The sequence below is a fragment of the Natator depressus genome, chromosome 1 (genome assembly GCF_965152275.1).
Source record: "Natator depressus isolate rNatDep1 chromosome 1, rNatDep2.hap1, whole genome shotgun sequence".
Classification (NCBI taxonomy): domain Eukaryota; kingdom Metazoa; phylum Chordata; order Testudines; family Cheloniidae; genus Natator; species Natator depressus.
Window position 1 is genome coordinate 249936643 of NC_134234.1, and position 23978 is coordinate 249960620.

Here is a 23978-nt window from a genome sequence, read left to right on the forward strand (position 1 = left end):
TCTTTGCAGGCAGTTGGATTCTGTCCTCACTGATCTCACACGTAATTCCGCAGAAGGCACAGAGTACTTCAAAATGCTTGTCGACGTGTTTGCTCCTGAATTCCGCAGTCCAAAGAATATGCACTTGCGCAACTTTTACATTATTGTTCCCCCACTGGTTAGTATTTTTGCCACTTAAATTGATGTGATTTTTTTTTTTTGATGTGTGGTTTAATGTTATGCATCATAAGTACATGTGTAGTAAGCTATTCAAGCCGACTTGAGCACCAACTCCCAACAGTGCACAGATGGGACCTCTTTACTGGAAGAGTAACTTTAAAAATCCTTCCATCCATTAAATTAAATCAGTGGAGGAATCTTAATGGCGGAGAGAGAAAAGAGACATCTGGGATAGTATGTGATGAAAAAAGACAGGAATGAAAGGGGAAAAAGCAATGATATTAAATTGCCTCTTCCCCAAAAGTGTCCTTTCAGCAGCAGCTTGGGGACCTCCAACCACTTTTAACTCCAGGTTCTAGTGTATAAACTCTAAGGCCCTCATCCTGCAGTTGGATCTGGTCTGGAAGATCCTTGCCTTCCATGCAGAGCCCCACTGACTTCAGCAGGGTTCTGCCCACTTGGATCTGATGGCATGATCAAGGCCAACATTGGGAACTGTTCACTATTCCAAAACTAGCTTTTGTAATAGAAAATTAGCTGAAAGTGGCTGAACCTCCAGCTGCGATTGTGAAAGATGAGGTGGGATCATGGGCGATATAAATGAGGAAAATAGGGCCACATAATCCAAGGAAAGGCTAGAAAACTAATGAATGAATATATTCAAACAAGAAGGGGGAAAGTTTCTCTCCTTTTCCCTACATCTTTCAGCTGTTTTTCAGAGATGGCTGCATTTCGGAAAGCTTCATTAAATATCTTTTTGAACATTTATACTGAGCTACGCTCTGATGAATGCACCACTCTGGTGTGCGTATTAATAAACTACTGGTTTGCTCACTGCATGAATTGAAGAGAATTGGCATTTCGCCTAAAACACATCCATTGTGTGCTAGTGCTACAATTATATGAAAGAGTAGCTCCATCTAACAGAGTAATAAAACTGCATGAGACTCTCCTGTGTGACTTTCTAAACAAAATTAATTCAATACTAATTTAAAACACTGTCTTTAGTGAGCTTTCGAAAAACATCTTCGATCTTTGGGTTAGGTTTAAGAAAAGGTATTTATTTTGGTTATATTTAGCTGTATTAAAACCTCCATTGGACACCTGCTCCATGCTCCTATTCTATGTCCCTTATATTAAACAATGATATAAAGCACTCGACATCACCAGCAAATATAATGAAAATTATACCGTATATTATTAATTATATTGTACAAACTCAGAACCCTCCAATCCTCAGCTGACCGTCTCCCCAAAAGCCTAGGAAACAGATGGGCTGTCCATCCAAAACCCTTATAAATCAGGGACTCGGAATGTAGCTCGGGTTTTTGGATGTAATTATATTTTACAACTGACAACATTGCAAATGACCACCTTTTATTTTACCAAATCTTACTCTTGGGTTATGTCTACACTATGGATCTGGAGCTGCGCTGCGCTGCCGTAAGGTCTCCCTGTAGCCATTCTATGCCGGCGGGAGAGAGCTCTCTTGTCGACTTACCGCTGTCCACACTGGAGCTTTTGTCGGTGAAACTTATGTTGGCAAGGGGTGTGTGTTTTCACACCCCTGACCGACAAGCGTTTTGCCAACAAAAGTGCTAGTGTAAACAAAGTCTGAAATGACATTCTTTGGGACAACTGCCTTTCCTTCATTTCAGACTCTCAACTTTGTAGAACATTCAATTAGCTGTAAAGAGAAGCTGAATAAAAAGAACAAAGGTGGAGCAGCTTTCACTGATGATGGTTTTGCCATGGGTAAGTTTGACCATACTGTCTTGTCTTCCAGTCAGTTGGCATGATTCAGAGTTTACAAAATAATAATTTGCCACAACTTTTATGTTTAGCATTGCCCACTATTTATGATTTTAAAATTTGAGTTGTCCTTACTTCAGCATGACTGACTTGTGTAGATTATTGCTTTCCAGTTTCAATGGTGTACTTAGTTCCCTTACTTCTCTATGCGAACTACTAGGATAGACAACACTTCACCACAGGAAAATGGAATTTTACACAAGTCTGTTTCATCATTCGTTGGGTGTGTTAGTGATTTTATTTATTTTCAAGATTTTTATTTTCAGGGGCATAAAAGCACATCTAGCTGTGATGTTTTACAAAGTAAAACTTGCTCTTTATTATAGCTTCACAGTTAAGACTTAATTGTAACGTAGCATGTAAAGTGAATAGTCCCAATACTGATATTAGAGGATATTCAAGGGTGTATATATAGAATATGTGCCTTCACTTGTTCAATTTGTTCAATTTGACTTTGGTAAATGGTTTGTTAATGACTGCAGGTGTGGCTTACATTCTAAAGCTTTTGAATCAGTACCAGGAGTTTGATTCACTTCACTGGTTCCAGTCAGTCAGGGAGAAGTATGTGAAGGAGATAAGAGCAGTAGCTAAGCAACAGAACGTGCAATCAACTAGTCAAGATGAAAAGCTACTACAGACTATGAACCTTACCCACAAGCGACTGGAAGTTTGTTTACAGGTACATTATGGTTCCAGTTATATGCCTTGTATTGAACTCCACATTTGCTTGTCTTGGTTCAGTTGGTTATTAGTGCTATAGAAAGCACCATCAAGAATTTGTAGAGACCATTAAACTATTTACTGCTGCCTAGCACAAAAAAATGCCCCTCTCTAAAGAAGGGATGAGCTGGGAGGTATTAATTATATATTTAATGCTGAAAGTGTGCTTGGTGCTTTAAGATGTGTTAGATGAGAAATACCTTGCTCCTAAGAGCTTGAAATCTACAATAGATGGCTAACTTGAGAGAGAATGACTGACGATGGAATTAGGAGGTAGGTAGCAATAAACAATATGATGATGTATATGTTTGTGTATAGAGAGTCAAAGGAGCTTGGTTCATAGCATTGGCTATTATGACTTCTGTGAATTGTGAAGATGAGTAATGTCCCAGCTATCAAACCAAGGAAAGGCAAGCCTTATTCAGTATCTTTTGAAATATAGTAGTTTTAACTTCTAGGCATAAAAATTACAATTCTTTCTGCCTTATGTAGGTAATACCACCTCTTATAGCTGTAAGGTAACATGGAAAATCAGTAATTCAAATGTATAGAAGTAACACCCGTGACACAAGACTTAATCTATTTAATGCACTAATATAAAGTTCTTTTGGCCAGTTTAAGTGCTTTGTAAAATGCATGTGAACAAGGTATAAAGTGGGATTTCCAAAAGCACCTAAGTGACTTAGAAGTATTGACTTTCACTTAGGTGCTTCTGCAGATCCCATTCACATATGCTGTAGATAATAATTCTGTGTATACTACCGCTTACTGAAAGTCTCTTTCTTGTCTCAATATTTTTCATTAGGAGTTTGAACTGCTTTATTTCTCGCTAAGCAGTGCAAGAATATTTTTTAGAGCAGACAAAACTGCAGCAGAAGAAAACCAGGAAAAGAAAGAGAGAGAAGGTTAGTGAATGTTATAGAACTTTTTCAGATCTTGACATTCTTGTGTCTTCAGAGATACCCTGATTAGGATTTTGTGGTTTCCTGTGTAATATGGCTCAGACTTCAACATGGGGCGCTATCTCCTTGTCCTGTGTAACTACATTCTTCTTACTGTCAGTTGATTCAGCAGAACTCCTACACACTCCAGATATTGTTGTCAGAGCCTAATGGTGATTCAGGACTCAAGGACAGCTGATTGTGGTGGTATCTGGAGTGGAGTGAATTTTAAATTGGATTATTGAGCCCAAAAGCCACTGATGGGGGAGGAAGGCAGATAACAGTAATATCACTTAATGGGCTAAATGCATTATCATTCTCACCATCACCAGTTTGGTAATGGTAGACTCCTCCCCTCCACTGTCTTTATGATAAACTCTTTGAAGGAATTCCATTTGAATTATTCATCATTGCTACTAGGTACAGTTCAGTGGCAGTGATTAGGGCTCCATGTCTGTCACTGAGGTCGTGGAAGTCAGAGTCTCTCTGTGACTTCTGCAGCAGCCGTTGTGGCTGACCCCAAGGCCACCCAAGCAGCTGGCCCTGGGGAGAACTACCTTGGCCGCTGCAGGAGCAGCTCCGCAGCCAGCCGCTCGGGTGGCCCCACAGTCAGCCACACAGCTAAGATTTAGTCATGGGTATTTATAGTACAATCAGGGACAGGTCACAGGCCATGAAATTTTGTTTGTTGCCCATTACCTGTCCATGACTTAAACTAAAAATACCCACGACTAAATTGTAGCCTTAGCTGTGATTAAGGAACTATTTTTAACTCTCATACAAAGATCATTGGCAACATGTAGGGAGATAAAGGTTTGAACATACTATACTTCTAACATGCAGATGCTCACAATGTATTTTGTCTTGGCTAATGAACTGCTAATATAGCATTTAGGAAGTATATTGTTGATTCATGGTTTAGGTGACGCGCCCAATTGACATTAGTAGGCGTTATATATATTCAGTGTCAGGAGAATAATCCTACCACACAAATTTCTATAGTCTCTCTTTGGCAGGGAGAGTTAGCATGTGTGGTTGAAAGCCTATCTCTTTAAAAAAATGGAAAGTGCTCACAAGGATTGTGAGGTAGATATATGGTTGTCCCAAGGAATTTAGGAAAATTGCTGTAGTTAATCCCACACAGGTGAATGTAGTGAAGTTGAAAACAGAATTAGTAGCATTTGGCCAGCAATGCCTTTTTAAAGGTAGTACAACCTAAACTTCCTGTCTGTAGTTCTGGTAGGTTCCTACCACAGACGTTATGAGTTTTCGGCTAAAAACACACACAATTTTTCATTTAAAAGAAGTAAATAAAATGTAAGTGTGCCAGAAACATAAAGGAAGTAAACAGAACAAGGGGACCGTCCTGAAAGGATCCATTATTTTTTCTACCAAGGGAAGCTGGCTAGTTCACTAAGGAAACTTTTTTTAGGATGAAATAGCATTAGTTTGCAGGGTCAGGGCCTTATTGCTACACAGTCAGTTAGGATATCTCAGCCCAGAGAATAGAACTGGAACGTTCATGGCATACAGCAAGCTTACTTTTCACAATGTCTGGTTAAAACAAATTATTGCTTTAAATATAACATATCTATTAGTTTCAACTTCTCTTTTTAATTCTTTTTTTCTTCTGTAGAAGAATCTGTTAAAACAAGCAATGGAGACCTCTCCACTGCTGCACCTGCAGATCCTGTTGTGAAATGACATTGCTGGTATGCGTTATTTGTATGAGCTATCAGAATTATTCATTATCCTGTTCTTGCCAATAACTTTTTGTAGGGATAAAATCTCTAGATTTGATTTACCTGTTGTGTTAAAATCAATAGAAAATGGTACAATAGTGTAGCAGTACCCACTGGGCTGCTATAGCTGTGTGTGTGTCCGTATTTCCTTTGGAAAACCCTATTTTTCAGGAGTTTATTACATTATTTACAGAATTTTGCTCTGAGCTGAAACGCAGCATGTAAAACCTTGACTTAGGAACAATTGTTTTCTTAAGTTACAGAAGTGCAGATCAAAATTATTAGTTTACTAATTTCAGATGTTTTCTTGCATCCCTAACTTTAAAACATCACTTAAAAAATCTTGTAGGCCTTTGTTCCATGGTTAGCACAAGGGCATTTTGATCTTTTCAACCAGGAAAAACACTTAAAGACAGACATAATTTGCATTTCTAGTATCTATTGTCTGAAAAATAATTTGGGTGCTGGGAATGCATCATATCCAGAGCATATGTGGCACCTAATACCATAGTCACATACCACACTGTAATGATGCTCTGCATATCTTGTGAATGTAAATTGAGACTGATACACAGTTCAGGAACCCTTATTAATGTTAGCATATCTCAAAGCCTGTATTCTTCATTGATATTGATCCACTGGCATATCATCTGACCTAAAGGGATTAGGGCCCCTTCAGTAGCTCACTTTCCCTGCCTTTTCTTCTTTCATACCAAAGAAGGGGAGACAAAGGAAAACTAAGCTAATGAAACTGCTCTAGGTTTACACTGAAGGTCTGCCTTTCATCTACAAAAGTAAGGAAATTCAGAGAAGAGAAAACCAGAGTTAGCGCTTCCTCTTATGACCAGGCACTGTATGAACGGGTGTCTGTGAATATTTAAGTGATCTTACATTTCATGAATGCTGTAGTACCTAAGCACAAGTTTCAGCCTCAAGTCTGTATCTCCTTACCTTTTTAGGTCTGTTATACCCTTTGTGTTGTCCAAACATAGTCTTACATGCTTTATAATCAACAATAATTGCACTGCAGGCTGTAAAAGCTGCTGTACACTGTGAGAATTCTGTATAACTTAAACATGTGCTTACTACAGTTTTGTAGATTGTGCAAGAGTTAGACAATAGTTATCCAGATTCCTGACTCAAGCAAATGGCTAGACTTATCTTAACATTAAGTGCCAGTTACCACTAACTATGAAAAGGTACTGTTATGTTTTAATCACCCAGAATATAAAACAATGCCTTGCTAGCTAAATAACACGTCAGTTAGTTTAACTGTGACTTGCAGTTTTTTGGCACATCTGGTATGTTTTATTGGACCATAGTTGCCAGTCTCATCTCCTAATTACAGTGCAAGATGCTGTTTTATAAATGTTTCATAATTACTCCAAAGCTGGTCATTGATTATGTATATATGACGAATGTGTGACACACCTGCCCCCCAATTATTTGCCCCCCAATCAGTCACTGATTCATGTAGAAATCTAGGACAAATGATGTTTCGTTGAAACTGAAGGGACCAGATTGGCGCAGAATTTTTTTCCCTAATGCTAAAACCATGATGCAGAAGCATCACAAACCGTTTACTTGGCTGCACTCATTAAATCCTTTATTTGCAATTTGTCATAATTGCTGAGATGGCCCTAAAGAGTGCTGCATACCCTAATTTGTATTTGTTTGAAGTGCTGTTTTATTTCGATGAGACTTTCATACTTAATTTGTAATTATTTGTGTCTAGTTTGACCTCTTTGGGCCAATAGCAAACATTTTCAGCAGTGCTCCTGTATGTGCGTATACATATGTCGCTGTTCCAGACCAGGCTTCAGTCGTATAGTTCATAGGTTCTTGGGGGGTCTGAAGAATCTATGGCTAGAGTCTCTCACTTCTCCTGTAGATTGACTCTGTGTAAACATGTACATTCATGGCACACCTATGCTGTAATAAAGTCTGCACTTTTCCCTTTTGCCCTGTAATTTGGAAGAATGCTTTTACAAACCCTTAATACTTTGCAGTTAATCTTGGGTAGTGTATATGCCTGATCTGTACAGTGACCGAAATTCCACAGAAAGGACTAAAGGCTATTTTTAGTACCCTGTTTAGAGGTAGCATATGTGGATGTGTAATGTATGTGTGAATATATACATATGTACAATGATATAACTTCTTGCTAATATAGGATTGTAGTTAATATATTTGGAACATCTCACTATGCAGTAGAATCTCACTAATGGGGGGAACCATTGTACGGATTCATTCAGTTTCAAGCTGGAGTACTGGGGCACGCTCCCACGTGTGCCAGTGCGGGAGAGCTCCCCATTAAACCCATCCATCTCACTAGGAATTACAACGGCCTGCGGTGCTACTACAGTGAGAACCTGGCCCTGCAGCTCTTGCACGATTGTGGAAGCGAGGCTCTGGGCTGCTGGTCTGCAGAAGGCAGAATCTTGGAAAGCTGCTGTTGCCACTTCACTCCAAAAAGCCCTGGCTAGTGAGGGAACAAGGATGGCCACAGCTGGCTTCATTTTGCTGAGGACTGATAGACCAGCTCCTTAGCTCCTCTTTTCCTTTCAGTCAGTAATGGGGGGGGGGGGACATTGCTGAAAGCTGCTTGTCTTGCCAAGAAAGCAGCAGCAATTGCCCTCTTTCACTTATTCCTGTAGCTGGGCTGAGTGTCACAGGAAGCAGAAGTGTAGCAACAGCCCTTTTAAAAGCCCATGCCCCTCTCCTGACTGAAGAATATGGCAGCCAATCAAGCAGCACCAAAGCCCAGCCTTACAAATCCCTCTGCCGCCCCCCCCTTATTTTCCTTCCCCCCCAACAGCAGTACTGGGGGAGGAGTCTGAGTCTAGTATGTGCTCTAGTCTGATTTCAGGGTCTTACTGAATGCAAGGACTACTCTCATGTGCCCTTTCCATTGGCCCAGTTTGGGGTGGGGGAAGAGATTCCACTGTGATGGCTCCACTAACAGCTGACCTGTCTACACTTCAGTGAGCAGCTAATATGCTTCCAGTGTATATCTGTAGGCTGGTGACTTGCTGAAGTGCAGATTCCTGAGATCCTACTGCATTCTGCAAGTTAGACGGAAATTTGAACTTTACATTGGATGGCCATTGATGACAACCATTTTCAATTTCTCAGGTATGAAGGACCAAATGTAACATGTACTATCTAACTCATTTTACAAAAAGGGTATTTTGTTACCTCTGTCTTTTTTTGGTTCTGAGTAGAGTACACTATGTACAGAAAGTCAATAAATGTAATTTTGAGAACATCATTCTATAATTTTTTGTCTTCAGTAACAAGTGTCCTCTGAACTATAAGCAGGTTTCAGTTCTCCTTTCATAAAAATAGGTAATAGTGTGGCTGTCCTTACAAAGCAGTGCTTGTGTGGCAGGAGTAAAGTGAACAAATCCATACACAGAGGGTTGGAGAAGTAATATTTTGCTCTAATTATAATTATCTTTGCATGGTGCTCACATTCAAACATTCAGTGATAAATCTGATAGGTGTCTGGCCTTCTGTCATACTGATTCCATGCAAAATGGGCATCTGCAAAGATATTTTAGAAGATCCTCCTCTTGTTCTAGTTAACCTTAAGCTCTCTAGTTTCAGAGGGCGGGAGGGATAACTCAGTGGTTTGAGCATTGGCCTGCCAAACCCAGGGTTGTGAGTTGAATCCTTGAGGGGGCCATTTAGGGATCTGGGGCAAAAAATGGGGATTGGTCCTGCTTTGAGCAGGGGGTTGGACTAGATGACCTCCTGAGGTCCCTTCCTACCCTGATATTCTATGAACAGAAAGCTAATTTCTTAGTAAGTGCCCAAAAAGAAATTTAGATTTAATCCAACTGGTTCTAAGCAATCAGCTGTTTTAGCGAAGTTTTTTTTTAAATGAAACTAGATATAGAGAACAGCATGAACCAATGCTGTATGGGTTTTCCTCACTCAGACAGTTTTAGAAGGTTTTCCTGTGGTGTCTGTCTCTAAAGTATTTGCCACTGCATACAGTCTTCAGTGATCCGACAGACCAGCTGCTTCTTGACTATGCAACACAAAATCGCCAAACCTCCATAAGCAAATCCTGTATAACTTATTGCAAATGAAACTGGAGAAAACTCCCTAGACAGTGCACAAAGTGCCTCATTTCAGGCAAGCTCTGTGAAAACACCAGTCACTAACCACAGATTCATAATCTAGCATTTTATTGGTAAACTTTTTTTTATTGAAGACTGTTGCAGACCATCAAACTTTATATTTCACCATAAAATTAATGTTAAACTTACAACCATACTTAATGCTATAGACATACTGACTTATGACCGTTATCCCTGGCTGCTGCTTTCAAGAACCTTAACCATATAAAAATTCCTTGACTATTTGTGGATTCTGTTTGCATTTAGTTGTATTTAAAACTAACAAATCCAGGAGTTGTTTTATATCCAGGATTTATACATTCTGTAATTGAGTAAGTGTGGTCCCCATGAAAATGAATAGGCACTTAAATTTATTTTGTAAGCTTATTCTAGAAGCAATACAAAAATAGATTATTAATAGGAAAAAATTAGTGTTTATCAAATAGTTTTGTAAATAGACTAGCACAAAAGATGAACTCTTGTTACACTTAAAGTATACTAGAAACTAGAAAACTTCATTTGACAATAAAGTAAATAGTGCATTTTTCTTAACCTTCATTCAGATACACTATATCATGCAAACTATGGAAATTACTGATGACTATGGGTACGGAATTTCTACAGTGGCCTAATTTTCAGGGAGGCTGAGCATCCACAACTCCAACTCAAATCAATGAGGTGATCAGTACCTCCAAACTAACCGAAAGCGTATAAATCTGAAGAATGAGATATTAACTCTTTGCTTCGAACAGTCAGCATTTTTCAGCTGACTGCCAGCATCAAGGGGCTAACATTGAAACATTCCACAAAAGATTGTCAGCTATTCCAAACCCAGAAGGCAAAATTCTTCTCTCACTCCATTGTAAATCAAGAGAAACTACACTCAGTTACTCCTTAGTGTAAGAGAGAAGAGAATCTGGCCTAGGGTGTGCACAAACGTATGAAAACCAGAGATCTTTGCAAAAAAGACTCCCTGCTTTCCCCCTTCCCAAACAACATAGGAGAAATGAAAAGTTTATGCTTCTGACTCCTCCCCCCTTTCTTCAGGTATGGCTCCATCCTCTTCTGATTGGTCATTCAATAATTTGAATTTTCCATCATTTGTTAGTGGCATGGACGACATTAACTGAGCTAGTGCTTCTGGATCCTGAAATGAAGATGTTAATGAACACTAAGTTCAACAAGCAGTGGTGTCTTTTTTTTTTTTTTTTTTTTTAGCATATAGAGCTTCTGTTCAAGGTTGTGTTCTCTGCATGACACACATTTTAAAATATAGCACTATATGTAAATGAGATTTTGGCCCCAATCCTGGAAACACGAACAAATAATCCCTTGCAATTCAGTGGGACTACTTGTGCATAAAATTAGACACATGCATGACTGTTTTCAGGATTAGAGCTTTTATTTGCTGCTCTTGCCTAGAATTACTACTCCAGCCCTTGAAAAAATTGGTGAAAGTGGTGGGTAACTTGTCAGCTATTGAAGAAATAATGAGTTTACCCAGTTTTCTAGGAGAAGGGTACTTTTGCTTATTGTGTAAACTATTTTTTCCAGAGAAAACTGTTGATACATCTAACTTGCTTTGGAACTTGTGACACCAGAAATGTGTAGGAAAATTTTGGAAAATCATGAGATTTTGATATGAATCTTCACAACTGTAACTTTCATTTCTTTTGGGTGGAAAAACCACATCCTAACTTTTCAGCCCAGAGGAGAGAAGAATTGGGGATAGTTACAGTGAAGGATGAATGCGGGAAGCTCAATTTTAGGTGCCTTTTTCATTAACTCAGAGCGCATATTTTTAAACTTGACAAGGATTTCCCTGCAGTGGACAACTGCATATATATATATATATATATATATATATATATATATATATATATATATATATATATATATATATATTTAAATTCGATTTAGGTTGGTACAGAATCAGATTAAATGTAAACTTGTGCTGTTTAGCTGACTGAGTTAAATGCATGTCTGTGTTCACTGTGCAGTAGTCTTCAGATCTCGCACTGGACTGTGTTTTATAGACGCTGTAAGATAGCCAAACAGTGCAGTCAAATTTACAGGACATAAATGAGCATTACCGTGAGAGATTAGTGTGGGGAAATCAAAATAGAACACGTATACTTCACCTTTTGAGCCTCAATAATTTCCTTTCCCAAGCTTATTGCATAACAAATCTGCAAAAAAAAAAAATGTAAGTGGACTTTAAAAATCTATGCTAAGTTTTACTAAAAACTAACTTGTATGAAGCATCATCAATGAAAATTCATCATCTCTGAGATCGTTCATATAGCAAGAGCATCTCCCTTTTTAAAAAAAATCCTGTTTCCATAGAAATGGATATCTAAATATGTCTGGTTTCAGAGTAGCAGCCGTGTTAGTCTGTATCTGCAAAAAGAACAGGAGGACTTGTGGCACCTTAGAGACTAACAAATTTATTTGAGCATAAGCTTTCGTGGGCTACACTCACGTCTGTTTTACAAAACTAGGGTCTGCTCCAATGCTTACTGAAGTCAATGGAAAGAATAGTGGCTTCAATGGACCCTTAGTGACCCAAAGCATTATGACACTCAGCTTTTAGATGCTTGGGAAATCACAGAAACAACACTAAGCTCCACAAAGCCTGAGTCAGGCACCTAGACTCCCTGTACAAAGAATGGGGAGAGACCGGTGTCTAAGAATGTGATCCACAAAAAGCCAGCATGCTAGGCAGGGAGCCACCTAAGAGGGGTGCATCCTAAGAACTACTCTCTCATGAAGCTAGACACCTAATTCCGGGCTGCAGGGAGGTGCCTCGCTCCGCTTGCGGTTCACAAGCAGGAACCTGCTGCCTGGAATCAGGCACTTAACTTGCTTCCTGGGAGAAGGAATTACGCACCGCCTCACTCTGCACAAAACAGCTGGAGGATGTGGTGGTGGTGATATACACCTCACAACTTCTAGCCCAATGGTTAGAGCACTCACATAGGATGAGGGAGACCCAAGTTCAATCGGCCGTGCCCCCCTGCCCCAAGGCAGATGGGGAGAGAATTTGATTGAAGAGGATCTCTCACCAGAGCTCTAACTACTGAGCTGTGGGCTATTCTGAGGTGGGCTCCCTCAATTTCTCCTGTCGAAGCTGTTCCATTTTGGATAAATATTTAGTCACTGGGCAAGAGAGAATGATGCTGTAGTTCAGTGGTTAGGATACCTACCTGGGAGGTGGGAGACTAAGCTCCAGTCTCTCTGCTTCCGTGACTCTAATTATTCATACACAGTTGAACAACTTCAACAGGAGAGTGAGAGAAACACCCACATCAGCATGAAATCGGGAGGCAGGTGCCTAACTTAGGTGGATCAGGGCCTTAGTTACTAATGAAAAAGCTCTTCCACATCAGTAGTGGTCTTAAAAATGCAGAACAAAATGGTGGGCTTGTCCCTCCCATCTTTATCTACTTGTTTTTGCACAGCCTTCTGTTATCTCATGTGCAGCTGTATCCATTAGTATCAAACCAGAGACGTATTCTGCATTGTCTTCTCTAAGTTGTTGTAAAGTCTGGGAAATTAGGAAATGTGTTAACACGCTCACTATCCCACAATTCATCTTTCCTTAAAGGTAGTTAGAGAGAAAATATGGGTGAGGTAAGATCTTCTATTGGACCAGTGCCGGTTCATGAGAGAGACAAACTTTTGAGCCACACAGTGCTCTTCACGTCTTGATTGGTCCCTTAGAATGTGTGTTAATTACTTATGCTAAACAATCTGTTCCACCTTGCATTTAGCTGTCACACTGGGAGTACCTTTCCCAGACCTGAAGAAGAGTTCTGTGTAGCTTGAAAGCTTGTCTCTCTCACCAATACATACTGATCCAATAAAAGAGATTACCTCATGCAACTTCTCTCTCCAATAGCCTGGAACTGACACAGCTCCAACTATACTGCATACAACAACTTATATGTAGCGATCACAACACAGGTGACAACCTTGCTTTTGCCAGCATTGGTGCTGGACACTGACTCCTAAGGCCCTAGATCGGGTGGGCAAACTTTTTGGCCCAAGGGCCACATTGGGGTTGCAAAACTGCACAGAGGGCCGGGTAGGGAAGGCTGTGCCTCCCCAAACAGCCTGGCCCCTGTCCCCTGACTACCCCACCCCCTATCCAACTGCGCCCCGCCCCCTTACCATGCCACTCAGAGCAGCAGAGGGCCAGAGTGTGGGTGGCGCAGCGAGCTGAGGCTGCGAGGGAGGGGCAAGCCTCCCCAGCTGGGAGCTCAAGGGCCAGGCAGGACAGGCCCGCAGGCCATAGTTTGCCCACCTCTGCCCCAGATAGTAGCATCAGCATTCACACAAGTTCCTTTCTTTTTATGGGCCTGGACTTACGCTATCACATTTCCCTCAATCATTAGATTAAGAATAAAGGAATCCAGCTGACTCTGTTTCTGTAACATTCCCCCTATAGGAGGCTCCTTAAAGGCAGACAAACACTAGGATTAATTTTTTTAAAAAACTGTATAAAAATACAATATAAAACAATCACAAGACCTTTTCGCCTTCTGTGTTGCTCTCAAAAATATTCGCGCTCATGGATTCTTCCCCCAGAGACTCAGTGACACGGACCACAAAACCAATCAGTCTCTTGTTATCCTGATGGGCAGCAAACTGCGTCACACTGGCAAGTTCAAACTGGAAAAGCATATTAGAAAACTTTAAGGTCAACTAGGTTGGCAGACTGATCCTCTCTGGGATTAAGTGTTATCAGTGCAGAGGGAAACAATCAAAGATGTTGCAGTTATTTAAACTTTACTATCAACACGAAGAATTACTTACAGTTGTTCGTGTAACTTGTGTTTGAGGATCTATTAACCTGCAATTATAAGAAGTTTTAAGTAAGAATACTGAGCAGTTCTGTAATGACTTCGGCCACATAGCTTAAACTTTTTACAAAAGAAAGAGGATCATTATACCTATTTAACATGGGGAAACTGAGGCACGCACTTGAATTGATTTGCCTAAAGTCTTGCAGTAGGTCAGTGTCAAAGCCAGGAATGGAATTCAGCTCCCCTGACTCCCAACCCAGTGCCCTTTGTCCTGGACCATGCTGCCTTTCTGATGGCATAGGAAACTTGGACAGCCTATGTACCATGAACTAGTACTAGACAGGTTTGTACTTGTACATTATCAGATTAATAAAAACATCCAAAATAAAGGTTTTTTTCTCCGAGAGAGAGAGAAAGAGAGAGACAGACCTGACTTGTGCACTGCCTCTCCTAGCTGAAAGTTTTGATGGGGAGGCAGCTTTGACACTTATTTTAAAGCAACAGAAACCGGACAAGTGATCTATTTTGCAGTATTATGTTTCAAATTCAAAGTGAAATAGGAGTGTCTGCACAGAGGCGATCTTTCTAGACCTCTCTGATACTGTTCTTGAAGTAACATGCAGCCTTGCTGCATCCTGAAAGCTTGGATGGGATGATTTCTAACTTGTGAGAGACAAGAAAGGACCCACTTTAATGTGAGTTGGAGTCCTCCACAAAAGCAAGTCTCCGGAGCTGGGGCCCACTGAGGTAAGGAAAAAACCCCAATTTCAAACTTTTAGATAATACTGGAGCAATTTTTGGATTTGTTTATTGCTAGAACTTACACTCTCGCTGTAAAGAGATCTGAGTGGTGGGCCCAGTCATTGGTCCGTTACAAAAGGCAATGGTTACAGTGTGGATGCTATAACCCCCTCCACTGTAGTGACACAATTAGCTTTATCATTAAAAAATTATGCCTGTAAGAGTGGGGCTTTTCCCTGTTCAAACTTTTGCTGTTCTGTCGGTAGAGATCCATATGTGCAAATCTCCTACGCTTTGGGGAAACAGAGGTGGTGTATTTAGAAACAGCTGTCGCTTGTAGATACCTCAAATGGAAAACAGAACAGTAGGGCTAAGAGTGTGTTAAGAATTTTACTCTACCTGAGACTCTTGGTGGTGACCATTAGATGGGATTCAGTTGTACGGAAGATGTTATGGATGGCACGAGCAGCCAACACTTGCCTCATAGCTTCATAAATCACCTCATTTGTATCATCTGATTGAACAGCCATAGATCCTAAAAACCGAACTACAAACATCTGCTGCAAGAGTGAATCTGGAAAACAAAGGAATGTTCTCCTGTTCTACATTGATTCATGCCTGTGTTCAGAGTTATCTAATATTTAATTTTACTATCAGACCTGTTCTGAAAAACTATGGTCAATTACCAGGTCCTAACTTGGGATAACTGTGCCTTTCACATCATTTCCTCTTCAATCATATTCCCTGTTAGCCAGGTTTTAGTCTGACCCAGCTTTACCAAATGCTTGGATTGTGTACAAGTGTAACAAATAAGAATTGCAGCAAATATATATTGAAAATTTTGTAACCGATTAATTTTTCATTAAAGTTTTTTCTTTTTGACTTGCCCTAATAATACACTTGGTCTTTCTCTCACTGCTGCTCTAACTCTGGGATGGTTGATTATTATTAGGTAGTTGGACTGACTGTACAATTTTTTAAAAAATGATAAGTGAAGAATAATTTTGCATAAAGCCTCATCTTAAATCAAGCTAATCCCTGGGTCTAATCCTCATGTGATAACATTTCTGTTTTCGAATTTGTTCTATTCTTGATGGTTTGTTCTGTGGGGTGGCAGGAAAGACAGCATGGTGATTTCTCCTTTCTCTGTGGTCCTCAGACTTTAATGGCTGCTTTCCTGTTCTAATGAGGCCCTAGTAAGCCTTCCTTGATTACTGCATACTAAGCTAAGTGCCCATCTCCAGAACAAGCGCTTATTTACTATTTGTATTATACAGCAGCACCCAGAACTGTAGGGCCCTACCAAATGCATGGTCCATTTTGGTCAGTTGCACAGTCGTAGGATTTTAAAATTACTCAATTTCATGGTTTCAGATGTTTACACCTGAAATGTCACGGTGTTGTAACTGTGAGGGTCCTGACCCAAAAGGGGGGTCATTGGGAGGGGTCGCAAAGCTGTTGTAAGGGCATTACGGGATTGCTACCCTTGCTTCTGCGCTTCCTTCAGACTTGGGCTCTGAAGGCAGCAGCCATGGAGCTTGCTGCAGGCAGCGGAGGTACCTGGAGGTCTGACACCCCCCACCCCCAAACAGTGGCTGTACAGGAGAAGAGGAAGCTCTGTCTCTCCCCACCCCTGCTGGGACTAGCAGCTGAAGTCTGGTGCATGATAGGAGCCCCCAGCTGGGGTATCCCCAGCCCTACCACTTTTCCCCCCTCCAACAGCTAGATTTCACAGAGGAGATCTGATTTCACGGTCCTTGATGTGTTTTTCATGGCCATGATTTGGGTAGAGCCCTACCCATAAGCCTCAGTCGGGATCAGGGCCCCCTTATATTAGGTCAGCATTTCTCAAACTGGGGGTGCCAACCCAAAAGGGGGTCACAAGACTATTGTGGGGGGAGGGGGGGGGAGTTGTGAGAACAGCGACGGCTGGTCGGGCGCCCAGCACTGGTCTGAAAAACCAGCTGTAAAACCGTTAATACCACTAGACATATGCTTGTGACTACTGCCCCACTATAATGAGCCAAAAAAGTGTTTACCTTCCTCATCATTCTTGTTGTCTTCAGACTCTCCAAATGGGTTTGTGCGCCTGAAAAATATTTTTAAGAAAATCTAATCACACACATGTGCTCAGAGCAGCAGATCAGCCGTATTGGTTTGAATGACCATACACAAATGTTGTAAAGGGAATAGCCCTTTCCTCGCAAACCGTTTGGTCAAATATGTCGAACGTTAGCTGGCTGTACCTGCCACCTCTGTTTTGATCCAGGAATTCAGTTGCAGGAAGTACCATGTCAAACTGAATCGGTGTTCCAGGGGCAATTAACTCTGTGCAGTTGGGTTTGGTGGACAGTTCTTTGGGGATGATCTTGTCACTCTCCATCTCCATATTCTTCACATTCTGGCTACAATGAAAATGGAGAAAGGTTTTTGAATGAAAATGTCATGTCAATGTTGGAAGGAAGGCAGGTTTACACCAAATCTCAGTGTTCATTGCCCCACAATAAGCAAACTGCAATATTAAAACGTCACTGAGGCTACGAACTGAATTTCTCTTCCTCTTCATAAATAAAATCACTTACTAATGAGAAGAAATATAGCTACATCCGAAAGGAAGGGCAACAAATTCCAAATGAGCTGCAGTGCCTGCTCTTGGTTACACATTACCACAGTGAATGATGTGCGCACCACTGCCCTCTACTGGTTATAATCAGCACTGTGCAAGTGTATCAGCTCAAATAGTAGAGACCTGTGTTTATTGAGCAGAGGATCTGAGCTGCCTATCTGTGAAGTCCTGAATGGCAAGGGAATGGACATAACGACAACCACCAAAGTTCCTAGATGGTCACAGGTTTGGTACAATACTCAGGAGCAAACTGTGTTTTACGTAACATTCGTCCCTGTTCTTCCTCCCAAAGTTCCTCAGAGTGTGAAACTGCTTTTGAATTTCCTGCAACTGTAGAAATCTCCTACCAATATTTCTGCCTATTTATTTGGATAGCAGAATCTTGATTAGTTTCAATCCTGCAAGATTTTCTGTTTGTACACAATAACGCAGAGCTGACTCTCTGCAACCCAACTAATATTTTTCCTCCATGTAACAATATTCAGTGTAGGTATTTTCCCTGGTTATTCATTATTAAATCATCCAGGGTATCATAAAACCCTGACCAAAGTAAAATTCCCACCTCCTGAGTGAAATGGGAAAGCAAGCACGCAGTGTAGTTGTAGCCGTGTCGGTCCCAGGATATGAGAGAGACAAGGTGGGTGAGGTAATAGCTTTTATTGGACCAACTTCTGTTAGTGAGAGACAAGCTTTCGAGCCACAGATATTCTTTACCCACCTTCTCTTTCTCATTTGACTGGCACGCCCTATGGCTTGTGGGAGCCTATGAGGTCCCTAAGGAATCACAGTAAAATGGGAAGGACTAGTTTTTAGCTGGAGGTCAGTATAGAGTGAGAAAAGATGAAACCTTTGAAGGGTTAGAGATTAGATATGCACAAGCCAGTAAGAAATACATATGCTGTAAAAAAAAATCCTGGCAGGACTGTCTACAAAACTCATACAGAAGTTTTTACCTGCTAAAGTTTGGTAGAGACACTCTACTCTAATTTGCTCTACTTTATTTAGTGCTCTGCTTTTAGGGTCATGCATTCAGAGCATGAATATAGTCAGTCTCTGGAGCTGGCTTTGGACCCCAGTCACAGAGACTGAGGAGTTCCTGCTGGTCAGGCTGGATTTCTCAAGAAAAGAGGGGAGAAAAGTTAAATGGAAAACATTTGTTTTTTAAATCCAGGAGCACACAGCTTCATTATTAACCTCTATTTGGGGATAGAGGGTTTAACAACTGACTTGAATGAGTCCAGGAGATCAGACCCAGCGAAGACTGCTCCTTGTGCTAGTTTCAGAGTACAGACAGGAATAGGGCAAGGCAGTCTACATCAAAAAACTTATTTTTAATTTGCATGGTGACCGCACTCGGGGCCCCCAATTAGCAATCAGGACCCCATTGTGCTGGGCACTATACAAGCCTATAACAAAATGGTCCCAGGCCTGAAGAGTTTACAATCTAAGTACTGTGTGTGCTTCATAAAAAATGAATAGGAGAAACCCCCCCTGTATGTGAAAACTGGAAGTGGCTGGGGCCTTGATCCTGCAAGCTGGACTGCATGCAGCAGAGCCCTGAACTCAGATGGGATCCCATTGCCTTCACTGGGATTCCACACAGGCACAGGGGTCTGCTGGGATGGACAGAGTTGCAGGGTCAGGGCTTCCCACATCTCTCTTGCCCTGTAAGCAGAGTCTGACTGACCGCACAACAGCGAAAATCACTCCTACAGAAAAGCGAAAGCATTACCTGGGACGCAAACTTTCATGTTTTTTTCCGAAGCTTGTGATGGGGGTCACTGCCTGAAGCGCCGTTTGATTTAACTTGATTGCAACAGCCTACAAAACAAAAAGACATTTCACCCTTCCAGAAATGCTATGGGTCCTGGAAAGAACAGATGAAAACAAACAAGCTCTCACCTCTGGATTGTCGGTGAGATAGATCTGCCTAGAGATGTTGTTGATTGCACATATCCACTGTAAGGAGAAAAGAAACTGAACACTCTAAACTGTTTAGTGGATAAGAAAGTAAAAACGTTAACCAGGGAAATATTTTACCTCCTCATATTCTTTTTTACTTTCTGCTTGAAGGGTTATCCCCCTAAAACACAAATACATTAGATTCATGTTTTTCTTGGTATCATTGTTATATTACATGCACTCACTCTCCCTGCACACAGAGACAGTTTCAAGGGGGGGAAGACTCAATAATCTCATAAGTTCATCTTTAACTACTGTGATTCCCTATACTAGATAAGGCTGTAAGAAAATCACAAGCCTTGATTTCGCTGGGGAAACCGCAACTTTTAAACACACGCAACTTTCTATAGCTGCCGTGAATCTGAGTGGGGTTGCGACCCCTAGTGCCAGGCTGCAATACCACTCACTCAGCTTTGCGAGCTGCTGCACAGGGTGGCAATGCCACTCAAACCTGGCCCAGCTGCACTTCCGTCATGCTGGCTTTGAGAGCAAGGCGGGACACATGGTGTCCCTTCTGTGCTGCTGCCCTGTTCGAGAAGGCAGGCCGCATAGCTTGGCAGAAGGTGCTGCAGCTTATATGGGGGTAATTTGTTTTGTAGTACTTGAACTGATCGCACTGAAACCACAGCTCTAACAAGCCACGACTGCAGCTTTCGCACCAAAAAAATCATGACTCTGTTACAGCCTTAATCACAGGGTTGTACTGGACTCCCGGCTCTGCACTCGTGATAATGATACTCACAAGTACTCCAGCTAATGAAGCCTTAACAGCCCTCTGAGATAGGTAAGTCGGTATTATTCACCTTTTGCACATAGAGAACTAAGCTATCATAAATCTACAGAGGCAGCCAGTGTCAGAGCTGGCGTTATTCTGGAATACCTGACTCCACAGTCCTACACTCAGGCTACTAAATTGTGCCTCTGAGTGTGCAGCCAGCAACCCCAGTTGTGTGAATACCCTATTCCTAAATGACACAACATTCATCCTTTATGCAACGTGGGCACTTGATTTTAAATGTGCAAAAATACTCTTTCCTGTAGGTCAGCGTTATGACGGCAATCCAGCTCAGTTAAAATGGCTGTCACTAGGGAACTGTTAACACAATGATTAGGCATTCTGAAACCCCATCTGGTACACCAGACATAAATCGGTTGTTCTCTAACAGAAAACTTGTGACCCATACGATTTTCCTGTAGGTGTGGTGATCTGAAAGCAATATCGTCGGTCTTCACAGTCCACTGCCATTACAGAGCAGTTATCCAGGTCCTGAATCAGTCCTCCAGCTACTGCTCCCCTAGGCTGGCACATCAGGTTTCCACCTTGAGTGAAGAAATAGAGTCTGTCCCAGGTTGTAGTCACCAGGCCTGTTTTACTATAGGGAACACACAGTATTAAGACCAGTTAGCACAGTATTTCTAATTAGAAATAACGCCCAATTCAGTTCCTGGATCAGAAGCCCTCCCTCTGCCCAAACTCTGAGCAAGCCCTGCTGCAGATGCAGGGCTGATCCTTATTTTCAAACGAGGATCTTTGTAACTTGTAAACTAAATTTCAACAAACGTGTCAAAGACACCCATCCACAATGGAGAGACATCCCCAGGGCAAGCTGAAGGTTTAAGGAGCAGTTGGTTTTGAGTGATCCAAGTTTAAAATGAACAATCATGTGCAATACTTCCTGCTGCGAACAGCAGAAGGTTTAGGGAGAACAACTGAGATGAGGCTGCATGGAATTTTATTGTACTCTATAAAAAAAAAAGATACAGTAGAACCTCAGAGTTATGAATACTTTGGGAATGGAGGTTGTTCATAACTCTGAACAAAATGTTATGGTGGTTCTTTCAAAAGTTGACAACTGAATATTGACTTAATAGCTTTGAAACTTTACTCTGCAGAAGTAAAATGCTGCTTTTAACCATCTTAATTTAAATGAAACAAGCACAAAAACATTTTCCTTACCGTGTCAATTTTTTTTTTTTTTCCACTTAACACAGTATTGTATTTGCCCGGGTTTTTGTTTTTTAGTGTCTGCTGCTGCCTGATTGCAAACGTCCAGTTCCAAATGAGGTGTGTGGTTGACCAGTCAGTTCATAACTCTGGTTTTCATAACGCTGAGGTTCTACTGTACTTTTGAGTGATCAGGAGCAGCAGAAATTTCAGCACACATGGCTATATATTTTGAAAAGTTACACTTCTACTAGTAGAATCTTATATTGAAAGTACATCCTTCTATGGAGCCATTTACACAATGCTGTAATCCATCTCTTACACTGCTGTTAAACTGGAACATTTGTAAACCAGTTAACTATCAAAAACTGTTCAAATTAAATGCAAACTGACATTTAAGTTATTTCAAAGACACAATAATCAGGCCCCATCCACCTCTGCTGCTCTTCTATATACATAACTCCTGCTGAAGTCAATGGGAGGTTTAGTAAAAGGAACTCTCCAGGATTGAGCTCTAGTATGGTATATGCTCAACGCTATGGACCTGGTTTCTCTGTACAACTCCTGTCGGTGTAAAGGGAAATTTGTGGAAATACAAAATCTAGCTCCTCCTTGTAAGCAGTATTGCATTTTCATTAGCCCATAAAAGAGGGAACATCCTGATCCCAGTCTCAGAGACTCCAATGAGCTGCAGAGCTCAAACCAACATGACGTTTTATTTTTAGACACTCAAATGCATGAATTCAGGCCTTGTAGGTGAATTCAGCTAGAGGGAAAACCAATTAGTCACAAAAGGGAAGACTTTCACAAGCCCCTAAAATGTCTTAGGCTCCTAAATCCCATTTTCTAAGGTGATTTAGGAACTGAAAGGTAACATTTTCAAAAGTGCCTAAATGATGTAGGAGTCTTAATTCCACTGACTTTCAATGAGACTTCGCCCTGAAATCACTTAGGCGCTTCTGAAAATTTTACTCAAAGAATCTTCATGGTAGAGATAATGCAGAAATCAGTCGCCAGTCACAGACAAACAAGGTGGACTATCCTTCTTACTTTCTAAGATTAAGGTAGCCAGCCTTCTGAATAAGGTTTCTGTTGATTGCTGGTGAGGTGACATCAGAATCTGGGGTGTAAACAGACTCATTAACTGAAAGCAAGTCCTGCTGGGATACTCTCATGGCGTCAGCTTCAGCATCCAACTCTCCCTGTATGCTGGAAAAAATCAAAGCCGTTTTACTGTCAGTCAGTTAACCCAGGGACACATCCAACATGTATCTAATCCTGCAAGAACAAAAATATTTATGTTAAATACATTGTATACTACTGTGGCACAGCTGGATTAAATGCACAAAAGGTGTTTACATGCTGTTCGCTGCTGGTTTGGAGTAGTGGAAAGAGAAAGTGGATTTTTACATGGATTTAATAGGAAAAATAGTTATAAGAATACACATGAAAGGATCTCTATGAGCACTTGGTCAATGAATACAGAAAGGAAGGAAGGAATGGAGAGAGTAATGGCGATTAAGGAATTGCTCCAGTAAATTAATCTGGGATTACAGAAACAAGATCCACCTGCTAGGGACACACTGATCGCTTGTGTAACACTTGTGTATCTGAAGAAGTGGTGTTTTACCCACAAAAGCTTATGCCCTAATAAATCTGATGCAGTCTTTAAGGTGCCACCAGACTCCTTGTTGTTTTGGTACAGGTAAGGCTGTGTTTTTAATTTGGTAGCGACAGTATCGCCAAGTTCTTCACTTGGTGTTTGTCCTGAAATTCTGGTGTCTAAGGACAAGTGTGCTTGGCAGCTAGTTTACTGTAGGCATGCTGTACAAACACATTTACTGTATTTCTACAAAAACAGCATTTACTGTGAATGTATTTCAAACAGTACTACGTTTTTTCTTGGAATGACTACTGTTTGCACCAAGGATGGCTGTTTTCTTCCCCGAACGTTATAAAGGAGAGTGACATGGAGAGAGGAGATATGAAACTGACCAAAAAGCATGAAACGATGGCAGATTATTTTTTGTTTGTCACAGCGGTGCCAAAGGAACAGCCAAAAAAGGGGCCCCATTGTGGTAGGCACTGCACAAACACAGCATAGGACATGTCTCCCCCAACTGGTTACAATCTAGACATGACAGGCACAGGGGGGTGGCGAAGGGGGTGGAATACACAAGCAGAGTGAGCAATGTGATAGCGGGAAACAGCATGTCAGTCCCATTATTTTGGGGGCAGGGGGTGAGTGAGCCGTTTAGTTAGAAGGGGATAAACTACGTGGACAAAAAGGGAAGGGGCTGAGGGGGACAAAGCAGGACTGTGGAGTGAAGCCGAAGTGAAGAAACTGTGAGGGATGTGAAATGCCAACCATTAACAGTGAAAATCAGGCTAGGTT

At 41.2% G+C, this 23978-nt stretch overlaps 2 protein-coding genes across 3 annotated transcripts in view; one reads left to right on the top strand and one right to left on the bottom strand.

Moving 5' to 3' along the window:
* Positions 1–8602, top strand: part of WASHC4 (WASH complex subunit 4) — a 60175-nt gene extending 51573 nt beyond the window's left edge. Inside the window, exons 29-33 of the mRNA XM_074940981.1 lie at positions 10–157; positions 1818–1914; positions 2454–2650; positions 3497–3596; positions 5269–8602. Coding sequence (XP_074797082.1) covers positions 10–157; positions 1818–1914; positions 2454–2650; positions 3497–3596; positions 5269–5336 — 610 coding nt within the window. The 3' untranslated portion in view covers positions 5337–8602. The remainder of the gene's footprint in view (positions 1–9; positions 158–1817; positions 1915–2453; positions 2651–3496; positions 3597–5268) is intronic.
* A 970-nt stretch (positions 8603–9572) lies between these two features.
* The window catches only part of APPL2 (adaptor protein, phosphotyrosine interacting with PH domain and leucine zipper 2), a 54936-nt gene continuing 40530 nt past the window's right edge, over positions 9573–23978 (bottom strand). The window contains exons 10-21 of one of the 2 annotated variants that reach the window (XM_074941011.1): positions 22634–22792; positions 20823–21011; positions 19717–19759; positions 19579–19635; positions 19409–19497; positions 17297–17455; positions 17090–17139; positions 15450–15624; positions 14320–14356; positions 14035–14175; positions 11643–11690; positions 9573–10648 (exon numbers count right to left, since the gene is read on the bottom strand). In XM_074941011.1, coding sequence (XP_074797112.1) covers positions 10517–10648; positions 11643–11690; positions 14035–14175; positions 14320–14356; positions 15450–15624; positions 17090–17139; positions 17297–17455; positions 19409–19497; positions 19579–19635; positions 19717–19759; positions 20823–21011; positions 22634–22792 — 1279 coding nt within the window. In that variant the 3' untranslated portion in view covers positions 9573–10516. The remainder of the gene's footprint in view (positions 10649–11642; positions 11691–14034; positions 14176–14319; positions 14357–15449; positions 15625–17089; positions 17140–17296; positions 17456–19408; positions 19498–19578; positions 19636–19716; positions 19760–20822; positions 21012–22633; positions 22793–23978) is intronic. The other variant, XM_074941001.1, reaches the window with a different exon arrangement.